The 13,997-nt window shown below is 37.0% G+C and overlaps 1 protein-coding gene across 1 annotated transcript in view; it reads right to left on the bottom strand.

Annotated features, from left to right (window-relative positions):
- Positions 1 to 13,997, bottom strand: part of MSH4 (mutS homolog 4) — a 114,326-nt gene that overhangs the window by 36,006 nt on the left and 64,323 nt on the right. Inside the window, exon 9 of the mRNA XM_050805262.1 lies at positions 8,288 to 8,362. Coding sequence (XP_050661219.1) covers positions 8,288 to 8,362 — 75 coding nt within the window. The remainder of the gene's footprint in view (positions 1 to 8,287; positions 8,363 to 13,997) is intronic.

Raw genomic sequence — 13,997 nt, 5'->3', positions numbered from 1 at the left:
AAAATGACATACCATTAATACAGTGAAAAAATGTGTTCAGGGTAACAGCACGGTAGCACCCCCAGAGTACCTGCATTAGCTCTTAAACAACAGCAACAACTAACAATTTTCAGTATCCACCTATGATGCTATATTTTGATTAAGAGGTTACAGTAAGCTGTACTTTATTTTTCTAAGTGAGATTAAACATCAGAAACAGTTAAGGGACCAGGAAGTGGGTATGCTAAGGATACGGAGGCATTTTGCTGGCCAGCTTTTTAAAATGTTTCCTCTAGAGTCATCTGCTTCATTAATAATGGTTTTTGTCATAGAAATTTCTCTTTAATTTTATAACTGACATGATTTCTTGCTCTGTTATGAATGTGTGCTGCTCCATTCTTACACGGTAAAAATAGGAATTTTATTTTGCTTAATAAAAACTGTAGATTTTCAACAAGCCCATCACACATTTTTACCATATATATAGGCATTTTTTCTGCAGTGTTACAACACCATCTTCATCGTCATTACTGTCATGATCACCTTGAATCAGAACCATTTTGTCTATTTCATCATCTGTTGATTAATGAACAGCTGGAGCCTCATTATTGATGTTAAAAATGTCAATTGGCCTGGCGCCATGGCTCACACCTGTAATCCCACCACTTTGGGGGCCAAGGTGGACAAATTGCTTGAGCTCAGGAGTTCAATATCAGCCTGGTCCACATGGCAAAACCCCATCTTTACCAAAAATACAAACAATTAGCTGGGCATGGTGGTGCATGCCTGTGGTCCCAGCCACTCAGGAGGCTGAGGTGGCAGGATGGCTTGAGTCTGGGACGCAAACGTTGCAGTGAGCTGAGATTGCACCACTGCTCTCCAGCCTGGGTGACAGAGTGAGACCCATCTCAAATAATAAATAAGTAAATAAATAAATAAATAAATAAATAAATAAATACAAACTTCAACACCCACTTCTTCCAGCTTACTGACAGACTCTGGAAGTATACATTTTGCGTATTTTGGGAGGTCAGACATAATTTTTTCTCACTTGACATATGGAATCCTACAAAGTCACCACCTTGTTTTATCATCATCATTGAACAGCATCACAGGCCAGAGGTTGTGCCAGGCATGTACAACCATGTCTTTAGTAACTATGTTGCAAGCACTGGCAATAGCATATACGGCATTCTTCATACTAAACTCCTTTTGAAAACCTTCCATCTGTAATCCCAGTGACTCAGAAGGATGAGGCAGGTGGATTGCTTGAGTCCAGGAGTTCAAGACCAGCCTAGGCAACATAGCGAGACCCCTGTCTATAAAAAAAATTTTTTTAATTAGGTGGGTATAGTGACATATGCCTGTACTCCCAGCTACTCAGGAAAAGTGGGAGGATTACTTGAGCCTAGAAGTTCAAGGGTGCAGTGTGCCATGATTGTGCCACTGTACTCCAGCCTGGGCACAGAGCAAGACTGCAACTGTAAAAAAAAATTCCACGTCTATGCTTCTGTTCACTGCTGCTAGCACGCTGTTCAAGAAAGTGTTTTTAAATTTACAAGAATAAAACAAACAACTTCATTAAAAAGTAAGCAAAGGACATGAGCAGACACTTTTCTAAAGACATACATGTGGACAACAAACATGAAAATAAAGCTCAGTATCACTGATCATTAGAGAAATGTGAATCAAAACCACAATGAGATACCATATCACACCAGTCAGAATGGCTATTATTAAAAAGTCAAAAAACAACAGATGCTGGTGAGCTTGTAGAGAAAGAAGAACATTTATACACTGTTGGTGTATGAATGTAAATTAGCTCAACCATTGTGGAAAGCAGTGTGGCAATTCCTCAAAGAACTGAAAACAGAGATACCATTCGACCCAGCAATCCCATTACTGGGTATATACGCAGAGGAATATAAATCGTTTTACCATAAAGACAAATGCACATGAATGTTCAGTGCAGCACTGTTCACAATATAGCAAAGACATGGAATCAACTAAATACCCATGAGTGACAGATTGGATAAAGAAAATGTGGTATATATATACATCATGGAATACTATGCAGCTATATATATATATATATATATATATATATATATATATAAACACATCTTTTGCAGGGACATGGATGGAGCTGGAGGCCATTATCCTTAGCTAATTGATACACGAACGGAAAATCAAATACTGCATGTTTTCACTTAGAAGTGGGAGTTAAATGATGAGAACTCATGGACACAAAGATAGGAACAACAGATAATGGCGTTTGCTTGAGGGTGAAGGGTGAGAGGAGGAAGAGGAGCAGAAAAAATAACTATTGGGTACTAGGCTTAGTACCTTGGTGGTGAAATAATCTGTACAACAAACACCCAAGACACAAGTTTACCCACATAACAAACATGCACATGTACCCCCAAAACTAAAATAAAAATTAAAAATATTTTAAAAAGTGTTTTTATATTTACTCTTCATTGATCTAAGGATACTCTCATCGCAGTCACATGGCTGAATTAATGAAGTCACATTTAGAGGATATTATATGGCATAAACATTATTTTTGACGAAAATTGCAGCTGGAGGATTAACAGAAGAGTTGTCAAGGAGTAACAGGATATTTCAATCATCATCCAATCCGGATTCCCTGCAGTGAGCACGAGCTGCTGATGTAAAATGTTTGTGAGACCAATTGGAAAAAAAAAAAAAATGTCCCTGGTGATTCAGGCCTCTTTGTTAGCATAATAATGAACTGGTAAGAAATTCACTCCTTGAAAACTGAGGACCTAAGGTTTTACCTATGACAGCACATTTACACTTACATGCGCCTGCTGCACTAGCACAGCCCAGCATAGTTGTTTTCTGTCCTTGGCATCCTTAATTCCCACAGGGGCTGCTTCATCACCTGTAGTCAGTGTCTTTCTGAGGCAATAATGCCAAAACAATGATGTTTAATCAGCATTATCGATTTGTTCTGGCATCAGATTTTCATCAGCAATGACCTTGGCAAACTCATCAATGAATTTCTCCAATGCTTCATGATCAGCAGATGCTCAATTACTATAAATCTTAAAAAATTTAATGTCATTTTCTTCTTAAATTTCTGCAACCAGCCTGTTAAATATTGACAGTTCCTTTCAATTTTCATTTCATTGTGATACATCTTCACTTGTTTCCTGATCAGCATACCATTAAGTGACATGTGTTCACTGCAAAGCAGATGGACCCATTCTTTCTTTCTTTTTCTTTAAAAATGTTATGCAGTGTTTTTCTATTTTTCATTAGCTTCTATTCATCACTTTCAGCATAGAACTCAAACAGTTTATCTGTTTGTTTCTTTAGGTCATATCTGGCAGTCATTCTAACAGCATACACTTCTTTAAGACCTTTCACACTTATACCATTATCCAGTTTCTCCAACAGCTTGACTTTCTGTGTTATATATAAACGTTTAAGTGATTCCTCTTTTTCTTATCACTGTTACTGCAGGCCTTTATGACATTTTCTTTGTTTTGTTTTTTGTTTTTTTTATCTTAACCACTAGACCAAGCAGGCAATAAGCAAAAAACAGTAATGCACATCAGTCTTGGCCCTATGTGGGACATCATGGAAACTTGCCATTGGCACATCTGACCTGCCACTGTGTCATTGTATCACCCTTTGTGGGCATGTTTGCAGAGAATAATCTGGGAGTGCACAGAAAATATATATTACAGATGAAGGGAGCTGGGAGGGTCTTTTTTCCCTTGAGGATGCTGAATAAACTGTGTTGAGTACCTGCATTTTGCCTGCAACCCATTATGTAAGATCAAGATGTAAAATTTTCCACTTGTGACATCACATTGGTACTCAAAATGTTTCTGAATCTGGAGCATTTAAAATTTTTAACTTTTCGGTTAGGGATGCTCAACTTACACTATATCATACATATAAAAAACTTTTCAAGGCAAAAATGTTTAATAATTCATAATATTCCAGTCTATGGAAAGAAAATAGTCTCTTCCTGTAATTATTGCAGTTCTACTCTACTTACAATTTCTCACTGACATAAATAAATAATACTGTAACAATTATAAATAAACAATACCATTGTTGGACATAAATACTGGCCAACATTTCTGAAAAGTTCTTTCAGACAAATCTCTAGAAGTAGTATTACGGGATCAAAAGATATATGTCATAAACATTTCCAGTACAATATCCTGTAAAGTACGTGAAATTTGTATTTTTATCAGCTATTTAATAAGTTGTCTATCTCATAGATCTCTAATTAGAAATGAGTTATATCCATTAAGATAAACGAAAATGTCTGCTTCTTTGACAGATAAGAACTATGGTTTTAATTGGTATTGCTTCGATTAATAATGAGGTTAATATTTTTGGTACTATTTATTAATCACCTTGATTTCCTTCTTCGGGTCATTTTCCATATTTCCATTGGCTTTTCAATAGTTTCTTATGAAATTACATGAGTTTTATGATGACAGAAATTAGTATTTTGTCTGTCTGATATGGTTAGGCTTTGTCTCCCCACCCAAATCTCATCATAAATTATAATCCCTATAATTCCCACAATCCCTGCTTTTCCAGGGAGAGACCAGATGGAGGTAATTGAATCATGTGGGCAGTTTCCCTCATGCTATTCTCATGATGGTGAGTGAGTTCTCACAAGATCTGATTGTTTTATAAGTGTATGGTAGTTCCTCCTGCATTCCCTCTCTTTCCTGCTGCCTTGTAACAAAGTTTCCTTCTTTCCCCTTCTCCTTTTGCCATGATTGTACCTTTCCTGAAGCTTACCCAGCCATACTGAACTGTGAGTAAATTAAATCTCTTTCCTTTATGAATCACCCAGTCTTGGGTAGTTCTTTATAGCAGTATGAAAACAGACTAATACACTGTCATTTGTTATAAATTTTTCCTATCTTTGCCTTTTACTTTGCTTTTGACATACCAAAGTTTAAAATTTGTGTTTCATGAAATCTCTCAATATTTTTCTGGTGATTTATTCCATTTATTTCATTACAAGAAAGGTGATGACATTTTTGAAGTCTTTTGCCACATTACTTTAACTATATATATTTGTATTAGTCCATTCTCATGCTGCTAAGAAAGACATACCCAAGACTGGGTAATTTATAAAGGAAAAAGGTTTAATTGACTCACAATACCACATGACTGGGGAGGCCTTACAGTCATGGCAGAAGGTGAATGTGGAGCAAAGTCATGTCTTACATGGCAGCAGGCAAGAAGAACATGTGCAGGGGAACTCCCCATTTAAACAACCATCAGATCATGTGAGACTTATTCACTACCAGGAGAAAAGGGTGGGGGAAACTGCCCTATGATTCAATGATCTCCACCTGGCCCTGTCCTTGACATGTGGGGATTATTATAACTCAAGGTGAAATTTGGGTGCGGACACAGCCAAATCATATTATTCTGCCCCTGGCCCCTACCAAATCTCATGTCTTCACATTTCAAAACCAATCATTCCTTCCAAAGAGTCTCCCAAAGTCTTAACTCATTTCGGCATTAACTCAAAAGTCCACAGTCCAAAGTCTCATCTGAGACAAGGCAAGTCTCTTCTGCCTATGAGCCTGTAAAACTGAAAAGCAAGTTAGTTACTTTCTAGATACAACTGGGGTACAGGCATTGGGTAAATACACCCATTTCAAATAGGAGAAAATGGCCAAAATGAAGGGGCTACAGGCCCCATGTAAGTCCAAAATCCAGTGGGACAGTCAAACCTTAAAGCTCCAAAATGATCTCCTTTGACTCCATGTCTCACATACAAGTCACACTGATGCGAGAAGTGGGCTCCCACAGCCTTGAGCAGCTCCACCCTTGTGCCTTTGCAGGGTACAGCCCCGTGAACCCTACAGTTGCTTTTAAGGCTGGTGTTGAGTGTCTATGGCTTTTCCAGGTGCATGGTACAATCTGTCAGTGGATCTACCATTCTGGAGTCTGGAGGATAGAGGCCCTCTTCTCACAGATCCACTAGGCAATGCCCAAGTAGGGACTCCGTATGGGGGCTTTTGCCCCACATTTTCCTTCTGTGCTGTCCTGAAAGAAGCTCTCCATGAGGGTCCCATCCCTGAAGCAAACTTCTGCCTGGACATCCAGGCATTTCCATACATCCTCTGAAATCTAGGTGGAGGTTCCTAAACCTCAATTCTTGACTTCTGTATACCTGCAGGCTCAACACCACATGGAAGCTGCCAAGGCTTGAGGCTTGCATTCTCTGAAGCCATGGCCCAAGCTGTATGTTGGCCACTTTTAGCCATAGCTGGAGCAACTGGGATGCAGAGCACCAAGTCCCTAGGCTGCACAGAGCAAGGGGGCCCAGAAAACCATTTTTTCTTCCTAGGCCTCTGGATCTGTAATGGAAGGGGCTGCCACAAAGGTCTCTGATATGACCTGGAGACATTTTCCCCATTGTCTTGGTGATTATTAACTTTTGCCTCCTTGTTACTTATGCGAATTTCTTCAGCTGGTTTGAACTTCTCCCCAGAAAATGGGATTTTCTTTTCTATGTATCCTCAGGCTGCAAATTTTCCAAACTTTTAAGCTCTGCTTCCTCTTGAATGCTTCACTGCTTAGGAGTTTCTTCTCCCCAGATACCCTCTCTCTCAAGTTCAAAGTTCCACAGATCTCCAGGGCAGGGGAAAATGCTGCCAGTCTCTTTGCATAGCAAGAGTGACCTTTATTCCAGTTCCCAAAAAGTTCCTCATCTCCATCTGAGACCACCTCAGCCTGGACCTTGTTGTCCCTCTCACGATCAGCATTTTGGTCAAAGCCATTCAACAAGTCTCTAGGAAGTTTCAGACTTTCCTACAACTTTCTGTCTTCTGAGCCCTCCAAACTGTTCCAGTCTCTGCCTGTTACCCAATTCCAAAGTTACTTCCATATTTTCAGGTACCTTTACAGCAGCACCCCACTCTACTGGTAAAATTTACTATATCAGTCTGTTCTCAGCTGCTAATAAAGACATACACATTACTGGGTAATTTATACAGGAAAAAGGTTTAATTGACTCACAGTTCCACATAGCTGGGGAGGCCTCACAATCATGGCAGAAAGCAAATGAGGAGCAAAGTAACATCGTACATGGCAGTAGGCAAGAAGAACATGTGCAGGGCAACTCTGCTTTATAAAATCATCAGAACTTGTGAGACTTATTCACTACCAAAAGAACAGTATGGGAGAAACCACTCCCACGATTCAATCATCTCCACTAGGCCCTGCCCTTGAAATGTGGGGATTCTTACAATTTAAGGTGAGATTTGGGTGGAGACACAGCCAAACCATGTTAATATTTATTAGAATAATTTCTATAATAAAATTATTCCATATTTTTCATTATTTCTCTTTCAAAATCAGTTCCCTTTATCACTTTAACAAAAACAAGTTTTACAGAGTGTAGTATTTAAAAGTTAATGAGAAAATAATCATCTTGTAGCCATCAGAGTAATAATTACTTCAGGTAAGAGTCATCAATTTATTCTACAATCAATTAGTGGAAGTTTGATGAGGATGGGGTTACTTACACATTCTCAATATAACTCTCCATAGATTAATAACTTATTAATCACAAAAGAAAATCTGAATTTATAGTGAAGAAATTGATCAGTTAATATCACCAAGATATTGGTGATATCCTCTTGATGTGCCTCTTGATGTGATGTACTAAAAAGGATACATCATAGGGTATTAACGCCAAATATGCATAGATGAATTTAATCAGGAGAAAGCAATCACATAAATTGAGGAAATGAAATTCTACTTAAAAAATTGACCCTTATGCTTCAAAATGTCAGTATCATGAACAAAGGCTGAGAAAGTTTTCCACTTCAAAGGAGTTTTAAAAAACATGGCATTAAATATAAGATATGATCCTGAATTGGACCCTATATCAGGAAAAAATGCTATAAAGAACATTATTAGAACAATTTTAAAAATTTGAGTATGGGATACATATTATAAAATAGTATTACATCATATTAATTATTCTGAATTTGTAATAATATTATGATTATATAAGAGAACATCTTTTTTTAGGAGACTTTAGTCTCCTAAGTACTTACTACTTTAGTACTTAGGTACTGCAATTTATTCTCAAATGGTTCAGTAAGTGTAATAAGGCTAATAATGTGTATGTGTGTGTAAAGTATGTACAAGGAGAAAAAGTATGGGGAATTCGCCATGTTATTCTTGCAATTTTCCCTGAGTTTGAAATTTTTTCTGAACAAAAAGTTAAAAAATAATGCTGGACATGTTTTGTATGATACACACACATATAAATTACCTTTAAAGGATCCACAAGTTCCAAGGTATGTTTCAAGTATATTAAATTTGTTATCTTTGATTCAGCAGCATTGACCTGTTAAGATAAAAACCCAAATTTGGATGGACACCATAAGTAAGTATTTAATAGAATAATGGGTTTTCCTCTTGAACATTCTTACTCTTCGCATATTCCATATATTTTTATATATCAGCCTAGCCACAATGCAAGCCTAAAGAATGATAAAAAATTATTGACCCACCATAATTAACCTAGTGCACTATTTTCCCAAAAGTCTGAAAATGAGAAGAGTTTATCTCATTGTATCCAATTTTCATTTCTATTTCAATCTCTTGGGTTCAATTTAAACTGAATAGCAAAAGGAGATGCAGTCCAATCCTGAGCAGCACCAAGAGAGTAATATTAACTGAAAAAGGCACAAAGAGTATTTGTAGATAGATGATATTTTAAAAGGCTGAATCCAAACCTCGCAGATAGTTATAGAACAACATGGATTTCCCTCATTGGTTCCTGTTTATTCAAGTAAAACTATTTTCATAAATCTGCTAGGAATTATAGTTTGCCAAAATAAAGCTACATCGACATTCCAAATTTTATTAATAAATTTTATATAAATTAAATTGCACTCTAGAGTTGAGCAGTATTACCCATCCTGGAGGAATGAGGAATGATCCTGTGTCTGGACTAATTTACTAATACTGACAGATGAAGTAGAGTTTTAGGATACTACAATTATGACATAATGTACTTGATATGAAGATGTTTCCTTTTTTTTCTTTTTTAATAGAGACGGGGTTTCACCATGTTGGCTAGGCTGGTCTCAAACTCCTGACCTCAGGTGATTCACCCATCTTGGCCTCCCAAAGTTCTGAGATTACAAGCATGAGCCACCACGCCTAGCCAGATGTTTCTTTTTGAAGTATCCTGGTTTTAGCCCCACTGCACAATACCGGGACTGTTCTGTGACCATATGTATCAATTTAGAAAAAATTCCATAATAAATGTTGCTAGCCCCAAATGGGTTATGTCATGTTCTCTTAAAATGGATCTCTGAAACTAACTGGAAGGTTAAAAATAAATAAAATATGCTACAGAAAACAACTATCATCACTATCGCTAAAGGAGAATAATTCATGCTAGGAGTAATGGCTCATGTCTGTAATCCCAGCATTTTGGGATTCTGAGGTAGGAGGATCACTTGAGCTCAAGAGTTTGAGACCAGCCTGTGCAACATGGCAAAACTCTGCCTCTACAAAAAAAAAAAAAAACATTAGAAATTAGCTGGGTGTGGTGGCACATGCATGTGGTCCAGCTACACAAAGGGTGAGGTGGGAGGACCACCTGAGCCCAGGAGGTTGAGCCTGCAGTAAGCAGTGATCACACCACTGCACTCCAGCCTGGGTGATGAAGTGAAACCCTGTCTCAAAAAAGGGCGGGGGGATAATTCCAAAAATAGCTAACACACCATTGAAGAAGAACAAGGTGGAAAGACTAACTGTAATGAATGTCAACTTCTAATAAAATTACAGTAATTAAGAAATGATGGTATTGACATAAAAACAGAGAGTCCAATGGAACAGAATAAAGAGTCTAGAAACAGAGCTAAGCATATATATGGGCACTCGATTTATGGCGAAGGTTGACTGCAGAACAGTGGGGAAAGGAGAGTCTTTTCCATAAACAGTACCAGTAGAATTATGAATTCATATGGGAAAAAAGGAAACATGGCCCTTCCCTCAACCTACACACAAAAATTAATTCCAGAAGGACTGTAGAACTAAGCATAAAAGGTAAAACAATAAAATATCTGGAATTAATAAAGAAGAATATCTTCATGGCCTTGTGTGTTCTAATTAACTTTTATAGATTTTGTAATTGATGATTTGGCATCCATTAATCACATGATGAAACTAATAGCTAAAGTTGTTTACATCTCCCTTGCAGTCTGGCCTTTGCAGGCATGTGAAAATCATATTACGAAACCCCCAATCACAAACTTCAACATCTGTGTTTTACTTCCTGACCAATAGGCGACTTCCCTACCTAGCAACTTCCTGGTACTGTAGTAATAAGGGGTTTTGCCCATGTTTCTCCTTGCTCCTTCTGCCTCTCAATCAACCCTAGTACATCCCCAGGTGGTCCTGCCTGACATGCCCTCTCCTCTTGGGAACTTTAAGTAATAAACAATGGCATTAGTATCTCCATGTTACCATTCAATCACCTTCATAGATCAAAATTCCATGGGTACAATCAAGATATTAGAGTAGGTAAAGACTTCTTATGCAGGACATAGCAAACACTAACTATGAAGGGAAAAAAATTGATAAACTAGATCCATTTAAATTACAAATTTCTATTTATCAAAAGATATTACTAAGTCAAGTTAGGTTCTCCAAAAGTCAACTCTGAGAAACTAGAATTTGAGAGCAAATAATTTATTTTAAAAAGTAATTCCAGCAAAAACAGGCAAGGGGGTGGGGAAGTAAGACAGAGAAGGAAAGAATACCAGTACAGGAGACATTAATGATCAAGTTACCAATTTGTCTCCATCTCTCAGATGTAATGGAGACATCTGAGAGATGGCATAGAGTAAGTTTCAGAAGCTATCTCCAGAGGTAAGGAAAATGGGGTATTTATTCATCAACTCCTATTCAGTGTTGGTTAAGAGCTGCTGCCAGGGCATCAATTCCCTAATACCCTCCAGCCTCTCTTATGGCCAGAGAATGTCTTCCAAAAGCAGAGTCTCAGCTGCTTCAAGCAAGAAGTCTTCCTGCACAAAAGTGAATACCAAGGCAACGTGGGTAGCATAGCAACAGCATCTATCCCACAATACTCAGTGCAAATTAAACTACAAAGTGGGAAGAAATATTTGCAACACACATAACCAAAAAAGGGCTTATATCTAATATGTGAAAAGAAGCTCCACAAATCACAAAAGCAGATACACCCAATAGAAAAATAAGTAAGAATCCCGAGCAATATTTTGACAAAAGAAGATATTCAAATGGTCAATATACATGTGAAAGGATGCTCAACCTCATTAATAGGAAAATGCAAATTAAAACCACTGTTTATCAAAACGCTATGGCTAAAATTTTAAAATCAGTAATATCTGGTTTGGGGAAGACAAATTGGAGTTCTCATACACTGATGGGAGGATAAATTGATAAATCATTTTGAAAAACATTTTGACATTATCTACCAAAGTTGAATATATGCATACGCCATGACTCAGAAATTCCACTCCTAACTATATACCAAATAAAAACATATGTACAATTACATTAAGAGATGGGTACAAGGTTGCTTAGCAGTATTATTTTTTATTGCAAAGCTGTCAGCAACTCAAAAGTTGAGTTGAAATGGATAAATGAATAATAAATGGATAAATGGATAATGAGATGGATAAATAATGGCATATTCATATACAGTGGAATATCATATAGCAGTGAAAATAAATGACCTAAAGCTACCTGAAACAACATGGTTAAATCTCACAAATATAATGTTGACTCAAAGAAGTCAGGCATAAAAAATATGCATTGAATAATTCCTTTATATATAAAGTTTTTAATAGATCAGGTCAAACTAAATTATAAAGCAAAGGAAATGATTACTAAAAGTGGTTTCCTTTTGGAGACAGGTAGAAAATAACGGATGGCAAGGAGAAGAAGGGGAATTTTTGAGGTATTGGTGATAACTATTTCTTTACGTGAGTGGTTGTTACATGAATGTTCACTTCGTGATAAATCAACGTAGCACTACATTTTTATTTTGTACAGTTTTCTGTACTATATATTATTTCTTGTTACTTTAAAAAAGGCTAAAAATAATAATAAACAAGAAGGTAGAAAGAAAAGAGTACTCTTATGGAAGGCAAAAGAAGAAAATGGGAAATGAGTGTGTTCATCTGAGTCAAATTTTGCTGCTAGGTCAAGCATGATGAGCGCTGCCATTAACCACTGGATTCAGCAATATGGAAATCATGGGTGGCTTTGAGAAAAGGAGCATGATTAGATACACCAATTACAGATAATCCTTCCAGTGGACTGGTGAGGCGAAGATTTGTTTGGAATAGGTTTGGAGAGAAAATAAGCAAAATTAGATATATCAGTTATAGATAATCCTTCCGAAAAATATTGCTTTACAGAGAAACAGAAGAAAAGTAGAGGGGGAAGTAAAAGCAAGCAAAAAAAGCCATTTTGTATTTTTTTAAGAAGTGATAACAGCATGTTTGAATTTCTCTTTGACTTAAGCATCTTGTGCCTTCTGTCAGCATCTAAGAAATTATGGCAGGCCAACTAGCTAGTTTGCAAGTAGGGTAGAATCTCAGATCCCTTGCAGTTCTAGATAATACTATGCTGTAATTGCTTATTTTATTTTTACCCAAATATAACATCAGAGTATAAATTTTTCTGGATCAGAGCTATAATTCTTACTGTATTTTAGCACTTATAAAAATACTTACTAAAATGAATCACAGAATAAATCAAAGGAGTCATATACTTCAGATACTCTATATATGGCAGTCTGAAATCATTTAAAAAAAAGTTACTCAAAATGATGCAAAAAACTCATGATAAAACTTAGAAAAATATGTTTAATATAAATTTTTCAAATGTTGGGGAAAGTATTTTAAGCATTTATAGTGGGAAACACAAATATTCTTAATGCAATACATTAAGTGCTATGGTTATAGATACTGTATAGAAAGAAAATTGTGTTAAGATAAGAAATTTAAGCTTTATTTCTAGTCAACATTTATGATCAGAAACATGCATTTTCTAGAAATCAATATTCTTAAAAAGAAAGAATAAGAACTTATCTTAGGCAAACAATTTCTTACTGAAAATTATCTGAAAGCATTTAGTTCATTCACAAGTTTTAGCAAATCATTCAGTTTAACCAGCACAAGTCTGAACTCAGTAAATACTGTATTTAATTAAGAGATTTGTGCTTATATTAAATAAGAAAAGAGCCCTTTAAAACCTATTTTCAGACGGTTAAAAAAATGATAACAGAAACATTATAAGAAATAATGAAAGCCATGAATCATGTATAAAGTTAAATATATTGCTTAAGTTTTCCTAAAGGTTACTAAATCTGATCTGTAAAGTCTAACAAAAAGCCTCCACAAAGGACAGAAATACAATGGTGAGAAAAACATTTACAATTCTGACCGATTCTCCCAAAACTAAAGTTTTCCTTAGTTTAAAGGATGGTAAGTGGACCACACTTCCAAGACAGCCAAATAGGAACAGCTCTGGTCTACAGTTTCCAGCGAGATTGATGCAGAAGACAGGTGATTTCTGCATTTCCAACTGAGGTATCTGGTAGATCTCACTGGGACTGCTTGGACAGTGGGTGCAGCCCATGGAGGGCAAGCCAAAACAGGGTGGGGCATCACCTCACCTGGGACGCACAAGGGGTCAGGGGATTTCTCTTTCCTAGCCAAGGGAAGCTGTGAGTGACTGTACCTGGAAGAGCACTCCTGCCCAAATACTGTGCTTTTCCCATGGTCTTCACAACTGGCAGACCAGGAGATCCCCTTCCATGCCTGACTCAGCAGGTCCCACGCCCACAGAGACTTGCTCCTTGGTAGCGCAGCAGTCTGAGATCAACTTGGGACATGGGAGCTTGGCAGGCGGAGGGTCCTCTGCCATTGCTGAGGCTTGAGTAGGCGGTTCTCCCCTTACAGTGTAAACAAAGC

Source organism: Macaca thibetana, chromosome 1 (genome assembly GCF_024542745.1).
Source record: "Macaca thibetana thibetana isolate TM-01 chromosome 1, ASM2454274v1, whole genome shotgun sequence".
NCBI classification, from domain to species: domain Eukaryota; kingdom Metazoa; phylum Chordata; class Mammalia; order Primates; family Cercopithecidae; genus Macaca; species Macaca thibetana.
Note: the sequence above shows the minus strand (reverse complement) of the source record. Positions and strands in the feature narration are given on the sequence as shown.